The following is a 22503-nucleotide window of genomic DNA, read 5'->3' as shown; positions in this document are numbered from 1 at the left end:
TCTCATTAAGGTTAATCTCCTAACTTTCTTTACTCTTCATCAACTTAGTCAGCATCTCTTCCATTTTTAATTCTATTTCTTATCTACCAGGTAGAATATACCCATCTCTCTTCTCTTTGTAGTCATCCTTCTTCCTCTAGTCACTATTTTGCTCTCTACTACGATCTTTGTTTCTGTCATAGTAGTTTTGACCTTAGTTTTCTTGCTCTTGGGCTTAGAAACCCGCTAACTGATAATTCAAATAGTTTGTTTCCTTCTCTAATTCTGACTCATAAGCTTTGGAAGCTGAAACATGTGTTGCTACTGCATTGACTTTCTCAAAAGTCGCTGGTGCAAACTGCTTTACTAGTACCCCTAGATTAGTTTGTAGCAGTGCAATTTCTTATGCTACTGAATTATCAGCTACTTTCTGGTTACAAGAGGCACTAATAGCATACGTGCCAGATCCCTTCTTAGCCGCCGAAGTTTTTCACCCTCGTTTAGTGAATGAGATTTGATCTAGAATATCCATAACTGTCTCCTAGTGTAGCCTCATAAAAGTTCCTCCAAATATGGTGTATGCCATGGCTCTGGAACTGATGGTCAAAGCTCAGTAAAATATCTCCAATAAGCTTGTCCTTGACATTCATTGGTTGTGCACCATACTCAGCTTTTTCTTGAACCTGAACCATGCCTCGTACATAGATTTTGACTGCAGCTACCTGAAATTATAAGTCTCACCTTAAGCTTCACCAACTTGGATGGAGGAAAGAACTAGTTTAAGAATTGCCTGCGCAACTCATTTCATATACTGATAGAGCCTCTTGGCAGTTCCTCTAACCATAAACATATTTCTCCTATAAGTGAGAAGGGGAACATCCTCAGTCTAAGCACTTCCTGATTTACCCCTGGATTTGTATACTGTAGATCTCGATGAAATTTGTAAGGTGTAAATTTTCATCATCTGTAGGCAGACCTGCAAACACACCCTTCAAATTTAAGAACTGGGTCATTGCATGCATTATGTTAAATTTGATGCCTGGGGTAAAATAGGAGGAATAATGTCTCCAGTCTCTGTCAGAGAAATATATCACAGATCTTCTTCATCTACTATATATGGTTTCACATACTATATGTTGGGATCACTTGAAAATGGGTACCTCTCGCTCTATTCTGATTTGCACTAAGTATTGCTCGACGGTCTGCGTCTTGTCTTTACTCAGCTATCTCTGCCTCCCGAGCTACCCACTGATCTTCTTTCATAGTCCTCTTCTTATTCTTAGTTTGATCTAAAATTTTATCTATCTGTGGATCAACTATATCATGTACTCCTTTGGCAGGATGGGGAGGTATAACATCATGAACCCCTTCAGGATTATTATATCTTTTCTGTTCCACCATTCTATTAGGTTTTTGCAGGATCCTCTCTGGATTCGGATTTACTGGTAGTAAGGGATTGACTCTACTCCGTGATCTAGGCATATATGAGTGTATTCCCAACTAAGAAAAAGCACAAAACTAAATCCCAAAAACTGCAACAACTTCAAATAACAAATCAGCACTGTAATTCCCCGACAACGGTACCAAAATTTGGTGACGTCCAAGCTACACCTCCTCTCAGAAGATGATACGGTCGCTGGCAAATAAAATAACCTAATAAAGGTTGGGGTCGAATCCCAAGGGAATACATGGAATTCTGGCTCTCACTTGTTATAATCAACGGGTAGAACTGGAAAAGTAAATGGGGAGTTTTGAGTATCAATGTAAAACAAGTAGAAAATATCAACTTCGGTTGTAATCAATCGTAAGTGAACACTAGAATTGTATTCCCCCTGGCTTCTCAACTCCGTAGACTTATCATTCCCTTCTGAAACAACCCGATACCTTCCATGCAGAATCGATAAGTTAACCCGATACCTTCCATGTAGAATCGATAAGTTATGTACCTTTTACGGTCTTCTGGACGAGCAGAAGGATTTCACCCTTTATCTTTTGAGTCTTAGGATATCACGTTACTAACCTTTATCTTGATCCAAGTTAACTATTACCTTTTGAGTCACTAGTTCTTAGATGAAATCAAACCATCTTACTAAGATAAAACCTAAAAGAGTAGAACGATAGTTAAACTCCAAAATTGTTGTTGTTTTTATCTTATCCTAGTCACTACTCCTCTTCTGGAGTAAGTAGCAATAATTTAGGCAGGATCCTAATGCGTGTACCCATTAAAAAAACTATTATAGTGAAGATAAAGTAATGCATTCATGGGTATCGATTTAGAGTAACGATAGAACTTCCCCTACTTCATTAATCCACAGGGTTCCACAACCCTAGCTTTGGGGTTTTGGTAGCTCAAGCTTGTGAAATAATCAACAACATTCATAATTGAAAGCATAGATGAAATCACAATAATAAGAAGTAGAAAAATCATAACCATAACTGAATTAATCAACTTAAGTTAATATAAGAGAATTCCAAGATCAAAATCTAATCTTGGAATCAAAATATGTTTGTGAATATCAGACGTACGTAACCTCTACTAAAATACACATAAAAGGTATTTATAGTACACGAGAAAACCCTAAAATCAAAGCCCGAACAAAATAGGAGAAAAATGAGTTAGTGGCCAGTTATGGTCTCTATTTACGCCCTTTCCTTGGGTGCAGGTAGTACTTGCGGCTAGCAGGGAGGGCACAAGTGGTAACCGCCAGTACCAGACCAATATTTCCTGAAAGTCAGCTCTTGAGATTTTGGACTTTTGGTACTTGCTTTTCCCACATCGGTCCATAAGTACCACTTACAGTTTACATGTTTACTTAGCAAGTGTCTGAAGTCATATCTTCAACTCTTCTTGAATTTTCCCGTATGGTTTGATTACGAACAAGCCAAAAAGTGTCCTGAACATCTATAATTGCTCCAATAAGTTGCCAAAAATACCTTTTTTCATCTTTTTCATGAACTTCATATCCAAAATATGATTTCCAGCAAAACATACCCAAAACGCATTATATCTAACAAAACACCCTTAGAAACTTGCATATTTTTCTTATTTTAAGCGTCGAAAGTGCTATATTTCTATAACACATCACCTTCTTATGGGGTAAAGTAGGTGTTATCATGACTCATAAATTGGGTCGTGATAATGTCATAAAGAGAGATCCCATGATATCCTGATATGCTACTCACCCTAAAAACTGGAGTCAACTTCTGGAATCATAAGTAAGGTCTTGCAGAAGCCACTGGAATATGCGCTGTACTCACAAAAGTAAATGCAAGTGTAGTATCAGACACAAGAATAACAATGTACTGGTAGGGTTATTTGAACTGCCCAAGATGATAATATGAACGTATAACTAAGTTATAGTACAATAAGGTAATTCATGCTGAACAAACACACACTTAGCCCAACAAGAAACAATGACCAATTTAGAAACAAAGCAGCAAATCAACAAACTATCACCAAGTTAAGTTTAGTCGAGCCAAGCCAAAAACAAGTCAGACAATTTTATAAAGTATAAAATATATCTCCCAGGTTCGCTCATGGAACTATCTAACTCAACCTTTCCTCATACATACACGCTAATGGATATATAACCTCCCTTCAGCCATGACCTGTAGGGGATAATTACCGTTCATGTACTAAAATCTCAAATACAAGTTCCTGCCAACCTTGTTCTACCAAAAGGCCATGAGAACATTCTAAATACAAAACATTTCAAATTTTGGCAAGTAAGGTAGGTTAAAAATCATGTAATAATCACAAATCATTGCAAAGACCACACCAAAAAAACATGCACTAACAAGCCATACTACAACGTAGTTAACATGCACATATAGCACAAAGTGGATTAAACTACAATACCATTACCTATCTCGAACCAAGATTACACGACTTCTCTATGTCGGAGCTTTGCCCTTCTATGCAATTTTTGCTTGCTCGGTGTCTAGAACATGCATATAAATACATAATTAAAGACATGACTTAACATGTCAAAATTCATAACACACACCCAACTCCTAAGGTTAAATTTTGATCATTTCTTTTCCATTATAGGATTTTTCTATCTCAACTTACCTAGAACTACCAATGTCCTGGATAAATTAGTTAATTTACGAAATGCAAAGGTAAATTAAATGTTAATAATAAAAAACTATTAACTTATTTCTTAATTTTCTCCCTTGCACCAATACTTAATAAAAATTCATCCTAAAACTCTCTCCAAACCCCGTGAATTAATATTTCTAAGGCTTAATGATTAAATATGAGTTAACGGGGATGAATTTCTTACCTTAATGAAGTCGAACGAAGAAATTCTAGTGAATTTTGCCATAAATTATCCTTTCTTTTCCCCAAAATGGATTTTGAGAAAAAACTATTTTGGGGAATTATTTTAACAAAACTGCGATTTTCACTACTATAGCTGTGCCTGACCGCTATAGTGGTCTTGACTACTCTTGACCGCCACTATAGCGGGAATTATTTTGCTATAGAGCTACTTCAATAGAGGTGCACCAACCACTATTGTGGTGTCGATGGGACAGAATGCCAATATTCAGCCAAAAATTCCACTTTTCGCAACACATCTTAAAGCTAAAATACTCCAAGCAATACTTTTTATGCTAAGATCAATTCTGGGAGTTCCACTTACTCAAATTCAATTCTATAATTTTGTATGGGTTTCTTATCATCTTAGATAACTACAAATCAAGAAAAATACAACCTTGATCCAAATTATTCTCAGATTTTTCTAGGCAACACTTCACTCTAACATGGATTGAAGTTAACCTAGCCTGAAATTTATAACTTTTAAGTCAGGAAGAATTCGAATATGAAATTTTAAATATAGAATCATACTTAATTATTTATCACATTCACAATCTCAATATCTCTTTCATCATAACTTGAGTTCATCATTATGTTCTTATCTTAAAGACTAAAATAAATGGTCTACCAATGAACATAATTAACGTAATAATACTCATGATTTCCCTCATCTCATGCTTTGCTTAATCTCAATCTGATATGTTTTCTCAAAAATATCCTACCAAACCAAATTATTTATTATCTCTTAACTACATCCTAAGATAGCAAAAATCAAACTGAATCTCAAGAAACTAGTTAAATTCATGAGGGTACAAAGAGAAAATTACAATAACCATTTCTTTAATAAAATAATAACCATTTTTATTGATTTATGGCAACAGATTATATATCTATTGCATCAAATAACACATCTGTTAAGACAAATATACCATCAGTCGAAATAGATGGGGAATTTGATGCATCAACAACATTGTTTGTTTGTTTAATGTGTTTTGACAAAAAGTCACGTTCATGATTGTTCACCTTTTTCTTAAAAAAAAATCATCATATAAGGAATAAATAGAATGATAATTAAATATTAAATAAGAATTAAAAATTCAAAGTCGACCAAACCAAACATAGATTTTTGCATCTCTTAGGTAGATCTGATATAAAAAGAAAAAATACATACGCTAAAAGAAAAAAATAACCTAATTATTATTAATACTATTATTATCATCATTACTATTATTATTATCAACCAGACAATTTTCATCCGGCTACAGCAGGGCCCTCAGCCTTGCTCTGAAGTGGGCCAAATCTCTCTGGAGTTCATCAAACTGCCTTTAAAGTTCCCACAAGGACTCTGTAACCCGTAAGTTTTCTGAGTCGACAAAGCTTTCTTAAGTTTGTCAAGAGAAGCTTAGAACTCTAAAATTTAGCTAAGTGTTGAAACTTTCTTCATTCCATAAACTTGTCAACTTTGATGAATTATTTTCTAACCTTTCCGGCATCCGTTTTTTGATTTTAAAGTTGCATTGCGATGGGGAAAGGTTATAGTACATTCCGGGTGAGTTTTGGAATTTTTGTGTAGTGTAAGGTCACGTTTGGGTGCCCAAAATAGTATCCCCGAGCGATAAGCCCGTGTCGCTTGGCAACTCCAGTGTGCTCAGTTTTTCTACATTTCAGGGTCAACTTCAAACGATCATAACTTCTTGTGTATAATGAACTGTGTGATCTTCTATATATAAATGGAAATCTCTTTTAGTCTTCTTTCCAATGAAATTAGTTTCATTCAATTTAGACGCCAAAATAAAAAGTTATGATCAATTTACTTCAGCCTGTTAAACCAGTAACTGAGGGATAGATGTGACTTTATTTGTTTCCTTAGGGGCATTTTGGTCATATTCCACCCCTATATATACCCCTTACACGGAATTCAGCATACTTTCATCCAAAATATACTCATTTTTCCAATTTTCTCTCAAGAACAACAACTCTTACTCCCAAAACAAAATCAAGATCTCTCAAAATTCAACCTTAGGAATTCAAAAATAATTTAAGATTCGGATTCCCCACTGCAAGAGCTTCAAGGAGCACCCATCAATCTTATGAATAGAGTTACGAAATCAAGAGTTCATCCGAATTCATAAACTTGAGGTATGCAAATGTTGATTCTTGGGTTCCTTCCATCCAAGAAGATCAAGAACCCTTTTTCCTAAATTCAAATATTATGTTTTTATGAGTTTTTATGAATTATGTGGATTGAAATTGAAGTTCTTGATGTTGTTGAGATTAAGTTCATGTTTTGATAATAAAGACTAAAGTTTTGACCCTAGTATGTGTTGATCTTGTGGTGTCATGATAAAGCCTCTTCAAGAAGCATGTTGAAATTATGTAATCATGTTAATTGGTGTAATGAATTGTTGTGAGGCCAAGCTGAGTGAAGTGTGATGTTGCTATATGTTGATTGACGTTGAAATAATCATATTTTCCATGTATGTTGAATCATGATCATATCATGCTGAAATCTTTGTGTGATGAATTGGTTGATGGAGTTATGACATTTAGAAGTAGTAGTTGTTGAATAACTAAAGCATGCTTCCTACATGCTTGATAAAATGCTTATATGAAGAAAATATTATCATTGTAGTATGTTAAGTATGAATGTCATGTTGAGTTATTGAACCACAAGATTGGTGTATAGTCCATGACTTGATTTAGATGTATTCATAATTATCACTTTGATTGGGTTTCTAATCCATGATTTAAGTACAAGATTTTAGGTGAGATAAATAATTATGAGTGTAGTACTATGTGAATTCATGTTAGACCCTTAGATGGTGATATTTATGTGTTGATTAACAATATGTGCCATTACTATGCCTTTCAAGTAAGTGGTAAATTGTTCATGTGAATTAAATAAGGGAAATTATATTATGTAACCAAGAATACTAATTCATGATATTCAAGTGTTTGATAAAATGGTTATATGAAGTAAATAGAGTTATTTTAGTATAAGAAGAAGAAATGCTCAGTTATGGATAAGTTCATGCATTCTAGGTGTTTGATAAAATGCCTAAGAAAATGAATATTATGCATTATAGCTTAATTGTGACTCAAGTGGTAAATGTATGTTTTACCTATGATCAAGAAGGACTTTCATGGTATTTTGCACATTATAAATGATTGATGAGATGAGAATGATGAAAGTATGACATGTTTATATGCCTTTCCATTCATGAATAAGATTATGATGACTATATACTTCGTGAAGTATCCCTAATTGTTGTAGTATAAATTGCTGATGTTGGTTAAGTATTCAAGAAGTAATATGTCTTGTTAGTTTTCTTCTATCGAGTCCTGGGGGTACTTGTACTCGAAAAATATAGTTGTGTTCCTAGAGCCGAGTCAGTTTAAGAGAATTTCAGTCGTGCTATGATTAGTAGAATTTAATCAGCACAGACATTAAGAAAACTCAGTAAATCTCAGTATTCAGTTTTGATTCCAGTAAAGCTTAGTAAGTTACAGAATTCAGCTGTATTCAGATAAAAAGTAAAATTCTGAAGTATTCCATCAGATAACGGAACCAAGTAAACTCAGTCAGATCAGTCAAGTAAGATAATTAGTAATAAGAATCAGATCAGAGTCTTTTAGTTGGGAGTAGGAACTAGCATCGAGCGAGTGCAGGATGGCGACTTCCCCATTAGAGAGGATGAGTCATTAGCAGCAATCTTTACACTCCAGATTTGCATAGCTAGCACAGGACGAGGAGTCACCCGTCAGATAAAAGGCTTGACTACCTACAGGAGTCCACATAGTCTTAGGCTTGACTTCCTCTTGAGGGTCACCCATTAGAGAGTCTTGACTAGAGAGGTCTTGACCCGTGGCATGGTATTGATACCCTTTCCAGCTGGGGTTACAGGTTAGACCTCACCACACTCGGGGCATGTCAGTTAAGTAGGACTCCCACAATTGCAGTTTCAGTATCAATCTTCAGAGAAGAACTCAAAAATCAGGACTGTCAGATATAGTCATCTATCTCGGTAAGAAACTAAGATAGTTCCATTGATTTTGGACCACCCATTAGATAGGCCTGGTCTCATATAGAGTTATTCAATATCAGTGCTTACAAAGATCACCCGTTAGACAAGCTTGATCTAAATTTCAGATTCAGCTGAATATTCTTATTATCAGTTCTAGAGATCATCCGTTAGAGAGGCCTGATCTCAAGCTCAGTCAATCTTAATCAATATCAAAAGATTCAGAGATCACTCGTTAGATAGGATTGATCTTAAATTCAGATATAATCATTCCTTATGATTATTAGAAGATATAGAGTTCATCCGCTAGATAGGTTTGATCTCAGATTCATCCAGTTGATATCATCAAGCTTAAGAACTCAGTTGTCGATATTAGTTGATTCAGTTTATCAATATCAATAAGTACAGAATATTCAGTATCAGTTATTAGATTTAGTTCTGGTATGCTCAGTGACGGTATGCACAGTATGTTCAGTAGTTACAGATTTTCTATATATGCTAATCCAACTCTTGCATATTATTTAATTAAGTTATGTTCATGCATAAGCCATTGCATTCAGCCTTACCCCATTTGCATACTCAGTACATTCAAATGTACTGACGCATTTGCGCTATGGTGTATTTATTTTCTTTACACCATAGGGTCATAGGTATAAGATCCAGAGTATCCGTAGCAGATCAGTTCCAGTCAGCAGCAATAGACATAGCAGTGCGTCCTTATCAGTCGAGGATTCTCCTTATTTCTTTATTTTATTTACATTCAGTTTATTTCAGTAGTTGGAGTTAGTTGGGGCCTGTCTCTTCAACTCCACAGTTCAGACAGTTAGAGGCTTTTTAGACAGTTGTATAAGTATTCAGTTTGTAGAATTATATATTTTAGATATTTTGAACCTTATGGCAAGTTTCTGCAAGTTTTCCACATGTATTTTATTATATTATGCAGTGAACAGGTACAAATATCAGAAGAGAGTTAGCTTATGGTCCTTCGGAATTATAAGCACCGTGTGATATTTTGGTTACAGAAAATCGGGGCGTTATAGACTTAATATGAATCTTCTTGTACGAATCTAGATCATCCATATTTATATTGTAAGTGTAGTAGAATGAACAAATGAGAGTAAGGAAAGGAGGCCGGAGGGACATATTTATAAATGATTGAATTGGAAGGGGTAACTAAGTCAAACAAAAAGCCACGACTGTTTATATCCCTTAATTAAATAAAACTGGTGACTTTTCAAATATGAAAATTAAAAGAATGGATCTAATTACAACATTTTAACTTTTATTATATTTTGAAAAGAAAAGAAAATTGTTTTAAAATAAATCTAACAAATGTGTAACGACCTGATTTGCTGAACTGGAACACTACACGGTGATCATGACCTCGAAGGACCACAAGCTAACCCATGATTGATATTTGTACCTGTATACTATATAAGATAACTTAATAAGCTAATCAATGAGATACTAGAAAATCATTATGTCCTCAAAGGGTGAGGACTCACTCCTACTCTGACTGCTGAATCTGGAATCTACTATTGATCTGAAACTCGTGTCTCTGAACCTATGGTGTAACATAAAAAAAAGCACCATAGCGTGAATGCATCAGTACATATGTACCGAGTATACATGTGAGGTAGTCTATATGCAATGGTTCGCATGCATGAATAATTCCAACTGACTGTCTAACATGAAGGTGAGAATAAATGCATAAATAGGTAACTGTAATTGACAACATAATTTCATGATTTCTGAGTCTGTATACTAATAACGTGACATACTAGTAACTGATATGGCTGATAATATGAAGGACTATATCCGAATAATACTGATAACATGGGTGACTGTATCTGAGTATAACTGATAACGTGGGTGAATGTAGCTGACAGCCATAAATCTGATGGAACTATCTGAGTTCTGTATTGTATTTGAGTTGACTTTATCTGACAGTCTTGAAATCTGAAGAATGATCTGAGTTCTATTACTGAGACTGATTGACTGTATCTGATAGTCCTAATTTTGTAACATAAAACTGTGGGAAGTAGTATCTAACCGATATGCCCCAAATGTGCTACAATAGCTGAGCTGGGGTCCAATCTATACCCTGATTGGAAGGGTGTCAATACAGTGCCATTGGTAAGGATAACATATGAGTAACCCTCATATAACAGGTAACTCTAGCGAGAACGGTGGGATCCCTTACATAACAGGTTAATCCATCTCATCTACCCTCATATAGCAGGCTATGATGTCTCAACCTATGTTGGCTACATAGTTCTAGAACGCAAGGATTGCTTCTAGGAATCACACTCTCATATAACAGGTGATTCCCCATCCTTGGGTTCACTCGGTACTAATTCCTACTCCCATCTGAATAGACGTTAAACATGATTTACTGAACTAAACTGAGCATGGACTGAGTTACTGAATTTCCATAGCTAACGAAATACTACTGATATCTGACAGCTGACTGAGTCATGAGATCATGGAGATTTTTCCTGAGTCATAAGACTAACTGAAGTCTAAGAGTTCATAGCTTAACTGAGAGTATCATGAAAAACATGACATGGCTCTAGGCACACAGCTTGAACGTAAAATAATTAGGATATCAACCAGAAATAACCACATCATATTTCGAATTAGTAATACCCATTTTACTCCTAAAGAACATTTTTAAACGATCATACTTGAGAGAAAAGGAAAAGACTGAACCACTATAGGACGCCGACTATATCGAACTGAATCTTCATCATGCAAAACTTACTCTTACCTTATTGTCATCCATCTTAAAGTAAGAATTAAATAAGTTATGAACTTTGACAATTTTTTTAGTTGATGCAAACGAAAGAAACTACACTCACACTCTTTATATAGCACCATGAATTTTAAAATTGTTACAAGGCAAATATGAGATCTTACCTTACAAGGTGAACATGAAATCCTACCTTACAAGGTGAGACAACTTACAATTAGCCAGCAAAATCCTCTGTCAATTGTAAGTCCCATCTTGCATACACCTTTTTTTTTCATTCAAGGAATAAGTTAAGTGACTCTATTTGCCTTATAAGGTAAAATCACAGTTTTACCTTACACTTTTTCAGTCAATCTTCTATTCACAGATAAGGTTAGATAAGGTAAACAGGTCCATTTACCTTGAAAGGTAAAATCATAATTTTACCTTGCACTTTAACATATAATCAAACAACGTTAACTTTTAATAGATAAGGTAATCACTTGTGTTGATTTTGTCCGTTTTGATATTTTTCAATTTTGACATGTCCTTTTGAAAAATTTGATTAAAAAAATTGTCCTTTAGACTTCGAACTCCATTTTCATCTATATAGAAAATTATTGAAGACTGCAAATACTTGTTAGAAGTCAACAAAGTGGCTATTATTCATATTTGGAGAGATACAAATCAGTAAGCAAGTTTTTTGACAAATAAAAGTTCAGAAGATTTGCTAGTATGCAAGAATGTAATCAAGGAAATGAAATTTATGCTCCAAGAGGATTGAACTTACAAAACTACTTTTAGTGTCCTCCATATGTTCGGTCTTGAATATTTATTTTTCAAGTGTCTGGTCTTGAATTTCTGTCTTGTTTAATAAGTTTTAAAATTTTTCTATAAGACAAAACTTGTGGTCAATTGAATGGGTTCATTATCCTGAAATGTTCTAAATTATTTTCTTATGAGCAAAAGTTAGAACTTATGTCTCATGGACAATATAACTAAGTTCTAACTTCTGTATGTACGACATGACTTCTAATCAATTGAGAAGGTACATTATCTATATCTTGAACTCTGCCTTATGGGCAAAATTTAGAACTTATGTTTGATGGGTAACATAGCTAAATTCTAACTTTTGCTTATACGACATAACTTCTAGTCAATTGAGTAAGTTTATTGTCTTAAAATGTCTTGAGCATCTGCCTTATGGGCAAAATTTAGAACTTATATCGATGGAAAACATACTAAAGTTCTAAATTTTGTCTGTGCGACACAACTTCTAGTCAATTGAGTAGGTTCATTATCTTAAAGTATCTTGAACTCTGTCTTATGAACAATATTTAGAACCTATGTCTGATAGACAATATACTAAAGTTCTAACTTTTACTTATAAGACAATATTTCTATTTGATTGTGCAAATTAATTATCTTGTAATGTCTGTCTTGTGAGCAAAATTAAAATGTATACCTTATTAGCAAAATTTGTTAAGCAAGTAAAAAATCAAGGCCATTCCTTACGAAAATTATTTTGTAACATTCTTACGAGAGATAAAATATTAACACAAAGCGCCATTTTTGAACTTTAACTTATTAATATTAACACGAAGCGCCATTTTTGAACTTTAACTTATTGAACTAGTGTAACTTATTCAGCATCTTAGAACTTCTTAGTTAGTAATATTTTCATTGTAAATTCTCTAGAAGTTTAGGGACAGAGAGGGCTTTTTGTTCAATTAAGCCAGTGCTGACGTGTCGGCTCATTCTCTAAAATCTGAAAATCCCCAAATGCTTCGTGTTGTTTGAGTAGCAGAAAGCACCCTGTACACTCTGAAGTACACTTTCCATTCTGTTATTTTTTTTGTTAATAAATGATACGTAAAACCCTAAGAATCTTCATAACCTCAAAGCTTTAATTTTCTGACAAGCATGCTATCTCCATCTCTGGACGCCTGCAAATCTTTTAAACATTTCCAATTCCAACTCCAATCCCTCGGGTGTAGCAGTGGATGTAGATTTTCAATACGTAAACCCAATTATTGCTATCCTTGCATTTCCTGTAGTGATAAAGGGACGAGGGACAGTGGAAGTAGAAAGTTCGAGAGTAGGGAGAGGGTGAAGGGGAAGGGGAAGGGAAAAGATAATGTGTGGAGTATTGACAACGAAATGGCAAAGACGGAGAAGGAAAGAGATAAGCCGAGGAGCAGGAGGAGAAAAAGAGGTGGAAAGAGGATGAGAAATGTTACTAAGAAAAGGATATGTGATAGAGTTATGATCTCTAGCGCTATGTTAATGGAAGTCGAAACTGTTTTACAAACTCAGGTAACTTTTTATATATATGAGTACCTTATGTGTCAGCAATTTTTTTCTTATTGTATAATTTGTAATGGAAGTGATGAACTGACTTGGATAGAGCAAAATTGTTCCAAGTTGGGGTTGTGGTGTAGCTGATTGATTTGTAATGAATGTGAATTCATGAATGTAAATGATCCTGTTCCATTTATTGTATCCTTTTTGAATTCATGAATGTAAATGATAATGACTCCTATATTTATCATGTTATTTTGACTCAAAGATGAGCATGCTTTCAGCATTTAGCAACCAAAGGTGTCTATTCGCATGGACATGCTGGAACATGTCACACGGAAATTGGCCCATTTGCTACATGATAAGCCGTTCATGTGAGCTGTGAAATTGGGGAAGGGTTGGCGTTTCTGTCTGCAGTTGGAGTGACCATGTGCAAGCCGACATATGTGCCAGTTGTGTATCTTGTATCCAATTAGATATAACAGAAGAAACACATGGCAAGTCATGGAATGTTGAGAGCATGGATGTGCCTAGATGATACATTTCTGCTATTGAAAGTAGTTGCAAGTTCACCAGAGTGATTGGTGGTTTCGACTAGTAGAAGAGGAGCAAGGTCTTTGAGGAAGTTGATTACTTGTAGTGTTTCCATTCAGCTGATTGTGAACATCAATGTGATGAAGTCTTTCCTTGAAATCATACTGTTGATAGGTTTTCTAATTGTGTTGAAAGTACAAAGTTAGTATATAACTTCTAATATTAAAATACAGCTACAGTGTTTATTTTCAAGTCACCTGCTATTTAAAGCCTTTCCAGTCAATGACTGGTAGACAGGTAGGTTCTAGGAATGTCAGAAATTTAGGGAGTGCGATGATATCTTGAGATGACAAAGTGAATATCGTGATTCAAACATATTATATAGGACTTCTCATTTTCCTGGGCATAGATATCCACAGCTACTTCCAGTTGGCCCAAACTGACTTTCATGTTGATGCATTATTCATGAGAGTATAATCAAAATTATGTCTGTTTAACTTTTAGGTTTCTTTTGTTTTTTCTCTCTTCCCAAATTCACAGATGTATGCTTTCATTTCAGGAACCTGTTATCCTACCTGCATGGAATACATTTACTAGTAGTGTCAGTGGGATATGGAAGGGAGTTGGAGCTGTTTTTTCTCCCATCACAGCAGAGATGGAACCTATTGAGATTGGCAACAAGAACGAACACCTCTTTGACTGCTATACTCTTTCTCGTATTGATGTAGAGCCATCTCCTTCAGTCAGTCAAAGATCTATAATCCGAAGGAAAGTAAATTGGGTAACAGTGAATCCACGTGGTGAAGTTCCAGAACCAAATGGTGGTGACTACAGAAGCTTAGAGAAGCCCACAGATGAAGCATTGTCATTCCATATGCATGAAACACCAGATAGAAAATTAAGAAATTTGCCAAAGTTCGAATCTTTTGACTTGGGAAAGACTGATATCATGGAAGAAGACACTATGGGAATGGAACCTGGTCTTGTTTTCTTTGAGGTAAAGCTAATTTGGTGTTTATGACATTGTTCTATGGTGTGTTAATTTTTGTGATGCCATTAGTGGTGATTATGATCTCTAGTGCTTTCAACTCCATGCTAGTTCATTACTAAGGAGAATTCAATAAAAGGTTTTATCTATTTGCAGGATGGATCTTACTCAAGAGGCCCAGTTGATATCCCAGTTGGTGACTCTGTGGAGTCTAAGTATTACCTCTCACCAACTTTTAAGTTTGAGCAAGTAAGTTTCACATTTAATCTTGGTTAAATATAGTTTATGCTTTTTTTGCAATGGTAACTGGTAGAAAAAGAAAAGGAATTGGAGTACTTTGCCGTGGTACCTCTTAGGCATAACTGGTAGGAAAGAAAAGGAGTCATAATATTTTTTACTTATTTTGTACTTGTCTAAAGGGCATTATCAAAACATGGTTGGGTTATTGACATCTTTATCAAAAGAAAAAAGGTTGGGTTAGGGACGTGCTATATTGATGAGCTTATATTTACAATTTATATTAGTAGTACAAATTTTTCTTGTCAGGATTTGTAGTTACTGTTGGTTGCTGAAAAGATAACTGTTTCTTGATTAAGTATTAAGTTGCTGTGAGAAGATGAGTGAAAGAATCCCCTTTAGCTGCATTATTGTCAATCCTATAGAATAATCTTCAAGTGTTGTTGAATTTGTCTTTGCAACTAAACGTTTGGAGTTTAATATTGAAAGAAAGAATAATATTCAAAGAAACTTGTAATGGACCTTGGGTGGCCTGTGGTGATTATAATGTAACAAGATATCTAGGTGAGAGGTTAGAAGGGCACAATATAACGGGATCCATGAATGAATTCACATACTGGATAAATGAGATGGAATTCTTTGATCCTTCATTGTTGGGGGATTGTTTTACTTGGAGGAGAGGAGACAATCATACGCCGACTTCCAGAATTGATAGATTCTTGTATTCCTCTCAATGGGATGAAGCTTTCACACAAATCAAACAAAACCTATTGCCCAGAATAGGATTAGACCATAATCCCATTATGCTTGATTGCAGTGAATTGAATTTGAGAAAGTCGTATTTCAAATTTGAACAATGGTGGATGAGAGTAGATGGTTTTACTGACAAAGTCAAAGAATGGTGGTTGTCTTTCAATATAATTGGTACAGGATCCTTTGTTCTAGCTTCAAAACTGAGAATGCTGAAACTGAAATTGAAGGAATGGAGATTAGCATATAGGAACAACTGGGAGCAGAGGAAAGAAGAAATCTTACATCAAATATCAGACCTAGAGAAGATTCAGGAGTTGAGACTACTAACAGTGGATGATCTTCTACAAAAGGTTCACCTTTCTATGGAATTTGAGGAAGTTGCTGGACAAGAGGAAATAGCTTGGAGGTAGAGGTCTAGGGTATAGTGGCTAAAGCAGGGTGATAAAAATACCAAATTTTTCCATAGGGTTGCCACAACTCACAAAAGGTTCAATTATATTGATGCTTTGATAGTGGAGGGGAATTCTATTACAGAACCAGATGAGATCAAGAGAGTGATCATTAGTTTCTATCATAAACTGTATAAAGAAACTAAACCCCCGAGACCTGAGTTTAAATTACATGGAGCAGAGTGTATTAATGAGGAAGAAAGAAGCTGGCTATAAAGACAATTTGAAGAGGTGGAAGTGCTGAATTGTATTGAGTCATGTGCTAGTAATAAAGCTCCAAGCCCAAATGGTTTTCCCATGAGTTTTTTTCAAACTTTTTGGGAGTTGCTGAAGCTTAGATGTTATGAATGTTTTCAATCATTTCCATGAGAGGCATGAGTTTGAGAGGATTCTCAATGCTACTTTTGTGACTCCCATCCCAAAGAAACTCGGGGCAGTTGAACTTAGAGATTTTAGGCCAATAAGTCTCATTGGTGGAGTTTATAAGATTTTTGCCAAACTTCTGGCGGAAAGGTTGAAGAGGATAATCAGCAAGCTAGTCAACAAACACCAAATGGCTTTCATCCAAGGGAGGCAGATCATGGATGCTGCTTTGATAGCTAGTGAATGTGTGGATTCAAGTCTCAAAGGTGAAGCTCCAGGGATTATGTGTAAGCGTGATATTGAAAAAGCTTATGATCATGTCAACTGGGCTTTTCTTATTAATATTTTGAGACAGATGGGATTTGGAGAAAAATGGGTAAAGTGGATAGCTTTTGCATCAAAACTGTTAGGTTCTCTATTTTGATCAATAGAGAACCTGTTGTTTTTTTCCTTCAGAGAAAGCGTTAAGATAGGGTAATCCTCTTTCCCCTTTCCTTTTCAAGCTATGAAGGGGCTTAATAGCATGCTGAGGGTGGCTACTTAGAGAAGTTTGTTGAAAGGTTTCAAGATGCGCAATCAAGCTGGTGAGAAATTGCAAATTTGGCAGCTCTTTTATGCAGATGATACTGTGTTCGTTCTGTGAGGCTAAAGCAGAACAAGTGTGCTTTAGCAGGGTTATTTTAGTAGTTTTTCAAGCAGTGACAGGACTGTGTTAATCGGAGAAAGAGTAGCATGTTTCAAGTAAAGAAAGTTGTCAATATCCAAGGTCTAGCTAATATATTGAGTTGAAAGATTGAAAATTTCCCAATTTACTATCTGGGAATGCCCTTGGGATATAATCATAAGGAGGCTGAGATATGGAATGGAATTGTGGAGAAGACTGAGAAGAAATTGGCCACTTGGAAGTCTCAATATCTATCCTTGGGAGGAAGAACAACTTTGATCAACTATGTTCTCAATTTGCTGCCTACTTATGTGATGTCTCTCTTTCCACTACCTGTTAAGGTGGAAGAAAGACTGAATGAATTAAGGAGGGACTTCCTTTGGTCGGGCAACAAGGAAGGGAAAGGCATCCATTTAGTGAAGTGGCAAAGTGCACAACTTAGTAAACAATATGGTGGACTTGGTATTAAGGACTTGGGGTTACAAAACAAGTGTTTATTATCAAAGTGGCTATGGAGATTTGGTAAAGAAGTAAATGCTCTCTAGAAGGAAGTCATCATAAGCAAGTATGGGCACGCTGATCATTGGACCTCCAACATTGTGACCAATACCTATGGGGTCTCAGTTTGGAGGACTATTTGGAATTTATGGTCCAAACTGTGTAAGAATATATGTTACAAGGTGGGAGAGGGTAATAGGATTCTCTTCTGGAAAGAAAAATGGATTGACCAAGATTCTCTCATGGAAGCCTTTCTAGATCTTTGTCTTTTTGTGGTAACTCAGGAGCATCTATTGTTGAGACTTGGTCTCCCCAAGGGTGGAACATCACTTTTAGGAGGCTTCTGAATGACTGGGAGGTAGAGAGAGTTGCTGAATTATTACAGAGATTGAATAATTTCTTGGGCCTAAAAGCTAAACCTGATACTATAAGATGGAGGCATGAAAGGGATGGGAGGTTTTCTGTAGGAAGACTCTACAAAAGAGACCTTATGGTACAACCTGGGGGCATTTTCGGACCTTGGAAACAAGTCTGGAAGTGTAATATCCCAACCAAGGTGAAGTGTTTCACATGGTGAGTGTGACTCAAGAGAAGCTGAAAATGAGGGGTTTCAAGATTGTCTCTAGGTGTTTTTTCTGAAATAAAAAAGAGGAAACAAACAGCCATTTGTTCCTCCATTGTAGAGTCACTGTCCAGGTGTGGCACATGTTCCTCAACCTTATCCAAGGACCATGGGTGATGCTAGAGCATACCGCAGATCTCTTATGCCGTTGGATGAGGAGAGGGGGGAGCAAGACTCAGAAAAAATGGTGGAGAATAATCCCTTCATGCATATGGTGGTCCATTTGGAAGGAAAGAAACGACAAATGTTTTGAGAATATTACCAACTCAATGCAGAAAGTTAAAGAAAACTGCATTACCACTTTGTATTTTTGGTGTAAAGAAAGAGGGTATAAATGAAGTAGAACAGCTAGTAGACTTTTTAGGCTCTCTGTAATTACGATTATTTGCCCTTGTAATTTTTGAAGGTTGCCAGCACTCTCCCTTATTGCTGAAGAATACAATTACCGTTTATGAAAAAAATATTGAAAGATATCCAATTGCTCATATATGGTGGGATAGAAAATATTAGGATAGTGTACTACTTTAGTTTATATCATGTGTAACCAATTTCATTTTGCTAATACTTTGCAGACCATTTATATGTTTTCTATAGAATGGAAGTGGTGTTTATATGTATTTCTTTCTATATTAGGCAGTCAAAAGGGAGAAAGGAATTTTTTATCATTCCTCAAATAGGTATAAGTTAGGACATTGACGAAAACTTGATCTTTATTTGGAAAACAACACTGAACCATTCTGATGGTTGAGAACTTGAAGAAAAGGACAAGCTACATTATCAATGCTTCATGTATAAGAAAGTGAAGATGTCAGTCATTTTCTGATTCAATGCACGCTTGCATTTGGGCTGTGGTGTACTTGTGCAATACGTTCAAAGTTGAATGGGTAATGCCAGGATCTATTAGAAATGTGTCATTCAGATGGATGTTAGAAAATGTACAAGAAGACGAGGATGTCAGTCATTTTCCGATTGATGCTTGCTTGCATGAAAGCTACAGTGAATTTGTGGAGTATGTTCACAGTTGAATGGCTTGTGCCAGGATCTATTTAAGATGTGTTACTGGGATGGAAATTGAAAAAGAAGAGGTGGAAAAGAAGAGCATGAGAAAGGAAACTTTGATGGTCATGTGGATTGTGGACCATATGGAAATTTAAAGATAGAAGTACATTTAAAGGAGTTGAAAATTCTTTTGTTAAAATTGGTGGAACTTCTTTGTTTTATGCACACTTTCAGAGCAAATTCGGAAGTCCAATCAATATGGATGGCTGGATGCTCTTTATAGCAGGCAATCCTACATAAAAGAAAGGCTACTGACTTGGCTGATTCAACAAGGGAAAAAAGCATCCATTCAGACTTCTCCCATTCCTATGTTTGCACTAAGAGAAAGAAACCCTGGAGCCGTCAATGCCTTCTATATGCAGCTTGCATACTAGCTTTTACCCCATCATATCAATAACTTCTATCTTATCCCAACAAAAAAATATGTTTTGTTTCATAGTATCATGGTTTTGGGAATAAGGACCTAGGTTTACATATGTTTTCTTGTGTGCACATGTTGTCTAAAACAGTCTTGTTAAAGGCTCACTTAATATGTGTTTAAATGTTGAATCTAGGTAAATTCCAGGTTAGGTGCTTCACCTTGTTTAGGTGGAACTTTGGAGCAAGCACGAAGGCCTCAAGTCATGTGTCTCATTGTCCATGTGCTTTGTCTTAAAGAGAGTAAAAATAATAAGCATTGTTGGAAAGTGATATAATGAATAGGAAGTTAGAAATTTTCTATCAAAAATAGGAACTATTTTTTTTTTTTTTTTGAGAAGGTAACATTTGTGTTTGTTCACTGAAACCAGTACATAGGTTGCACTAAAAACCATATTTACAACTTGCCAAGAATGAAGGAAAGCCGAATCTTAATCCTAACCGGGACCTAGGATATCTATAATGGATTCAGTATCTTCTAAATACATCCGTGTGCCCCAAAAACAAAAAAGTTTGACGCAGTTCAGCTTGATCTTCTGTAGATCACTGTTTTTGCTCTCAAAACATCTAATTCCTTTCCGTTCAAATTGTCCACCAGATGCACGCTGGAACAATCCCCATCTATCTTTTTCTGAAGCTTCCACTCCTAGCTCTTCCCAACTGTGTAGGAGATGTGTGAACATGCTTCTTTGCACCTAGTCTAAACTTTGGAATGGTTTAAACTTGATTACCATGGATTTTACTTTATATACTTTACGTAGTGGTAATTATTTGAATAGTTTGTTTGGATAATTGTTGATTGTGTTTATAGTTATTTTTTTTAATTATATGCTTATGTTATTTTTACCATTTAGTATTTTTATTGAAATCCCATGCTTTAGTCATAGTATTACACTTGTAGTTTCTTGTCCTTCAACTTTTGTTCTTATCAGTGTTTTGTGTACTTCAGTTATTGTATTATTTCGTGTACTCCAATTATTGAATTATTTCGTGGTAGTTACTGTTCCTTTTCTTCAAATTGTTTATATAGTATTTTGCCATGGCTTCTTCACTTTATTTCTTTCTCCGGACTGCTTTATTTTGCTTTTCCTTGAGCTGGGGGTCTACCGGAAATAACCTCTCTACCTCTTAAGGTAGGGGTAAGGTTCTGCGTACACTCTATCTTTCCCAGACTCCACTTATAGGATTACACCGGTATGTTGTTGATGTTGTTGTACTTTTTGCCCTTGACAGCACTTGCTGAAAGGCATGAGAGGCAACTGCTAGCTGAGTTGACTTTCTTATTGACCTAGTAGTGGCTCTCCAAGGACGAGACTCTTTGTATCACTGTTATGCACTTAATAACCAATGCACTTGATTCTAATCTGTCTCGAAGTTCAATCTCGGCAATATAACAAGCTCTTATATCCATATACTCTATCAACTTCAAATCACCTCTTTAGCTTCTTTTAGGATTTGATGAATGTCCTCATTTCCTTTAGTGGATTTTAATTAACTCTCGGACGCCCCCCCCCCCCCCCCCCAAACCCACTCCCACCCTGCTCTCTCTCTCTCTGTTTTGTGGGAGGGGGTGGGCCTGGGGTGAAGGAGATGCATTCAATCTGTGTTCTTGAAGTCAAATGTGAGTGACCTAAAATAGTGGTGCTTTAAACAACAACAATTTTTCATGACCTGCTATTTTGACTAGTTGAATGAGCTTGCTGGTTCCTTTAATTCAAAATGACCCTTGGGAGCAACACTAGCATCATTTTGTACCTTAGTATTCTGTTCTAATTTTGTTTTGAGAGAGATGCCAAAAGCAATCCTGTTTATCAGTTTCCCTTCTTAAGGTCACTGTGTAAAAATCATATCTTATCAGTTTCCACTAACAACATTATCCTAGTGTAATGTTCTGTTTGGCTTATACGTCCCTTGGAAGGAAAATTAATTTCACTTCCTTTATTTTCCTTACAGTGTTTGGTCAAAGGTTGTCACAAGAGACTTCGCATGGTGCACACAATAGAGTTCAGTAATGGGGGTTCAGACATCCAAATATTGAGGGTTGCTGTGTATGAAGAGCAGTGGGTTGGTACTGCTAATCTAGCTGACCAAAGGTATCAGTATCTTATATTTGATGATATAGGTTGCAATTTGAAAATGTTAATATGTAAACATCCGCTTAATCCTACAATACAATGTCTGGTGTGAGTCAAAATCTATTGTTGTAAGTGGCCAAGGCCCTCAAAGTTGGTTTTCGTTTTCATTTTAACACCTTATAGACCTATTGAACACTCCAACCCAAAGAAAAATGTGCCTATTGGGCACCTCAGTCAACCTGTCTAAATAAGTCCATGCGAGTGAGATCAATTGCGTCATAGGTAGCAAATCAGACCAATAATATAAAAACATGTCAGCAAAGAAAAAAAACAGACACCTCACAAAATAAACTCTAGCCCCTCTCTTCAGTGACCAAAGGTCTCAGTATCTTATATTTGATGCTATACTGCAACTCGAAAATGTTAATATGTAAACATCCGCTTAATCCTACAATATAATGTCTGGTGTGAGTCCTTGTTTTGTGTAGTG

At 35.8% G+C, this 22503-nt stretch overlaps 1 protein-coding gene across 4 annotated transcripts in view; it reads left to right on the top strand.

The window, feature by feature from the left end:
* The first annotated feature begins 12764 nt into the window (after positions 1-12764).
* Positions 12765-22503, top strand: part of LOC107845474 — a 53865-nt gene continuing 44126 nt past the window's right edge. For 2 of the 4 annotated variants that reach the window (XM_047397896.1, XM_047397897.1), the window contains exons 1-4: positions 12765-13369; positions 14448-14885; positions 15033-15125; positions 21892-22031. In XM_047397896.1, the coding sequence (XP_047253852.1) occupies positions 12977-13369; positions 14448-14885; positions 15033-15125; positions 21892-22031 (1064 nt within the window). In that variant the 5' untranslated portion in view covers positions 12765-12976. The remainder of the gene's footprint in view (positions 13370-14447; positions 14886-15032; positions 15126-21891; positions 22032-22503) is intronic. The other 2 variants (XM_047397899.1, XM_047397898.1) reach the window with 1 other exon arrangement.

Source organism: Capsicum annuum, chromosome 10 (genome assembly GCF_002878395.1).
Source record: "Capsicum annuum cultivar UCD-10X-F1 chromosome 10, UCD10Xv1.1, whole genome shotgun sequence".
NCBI classification, from domain to species: domain Eukaryota; kingdom Viridiplantae; phylum Streptophyta; class Magnoliopsida; order Solanales; family Solanaceae; genus Capsicum; species Capsicum annuum.
The sequence above is the reverse complement of the archived record's forward strand: the minus strand, read 5'-3'. Positions and strand labels throughout refer to the sequence as shown.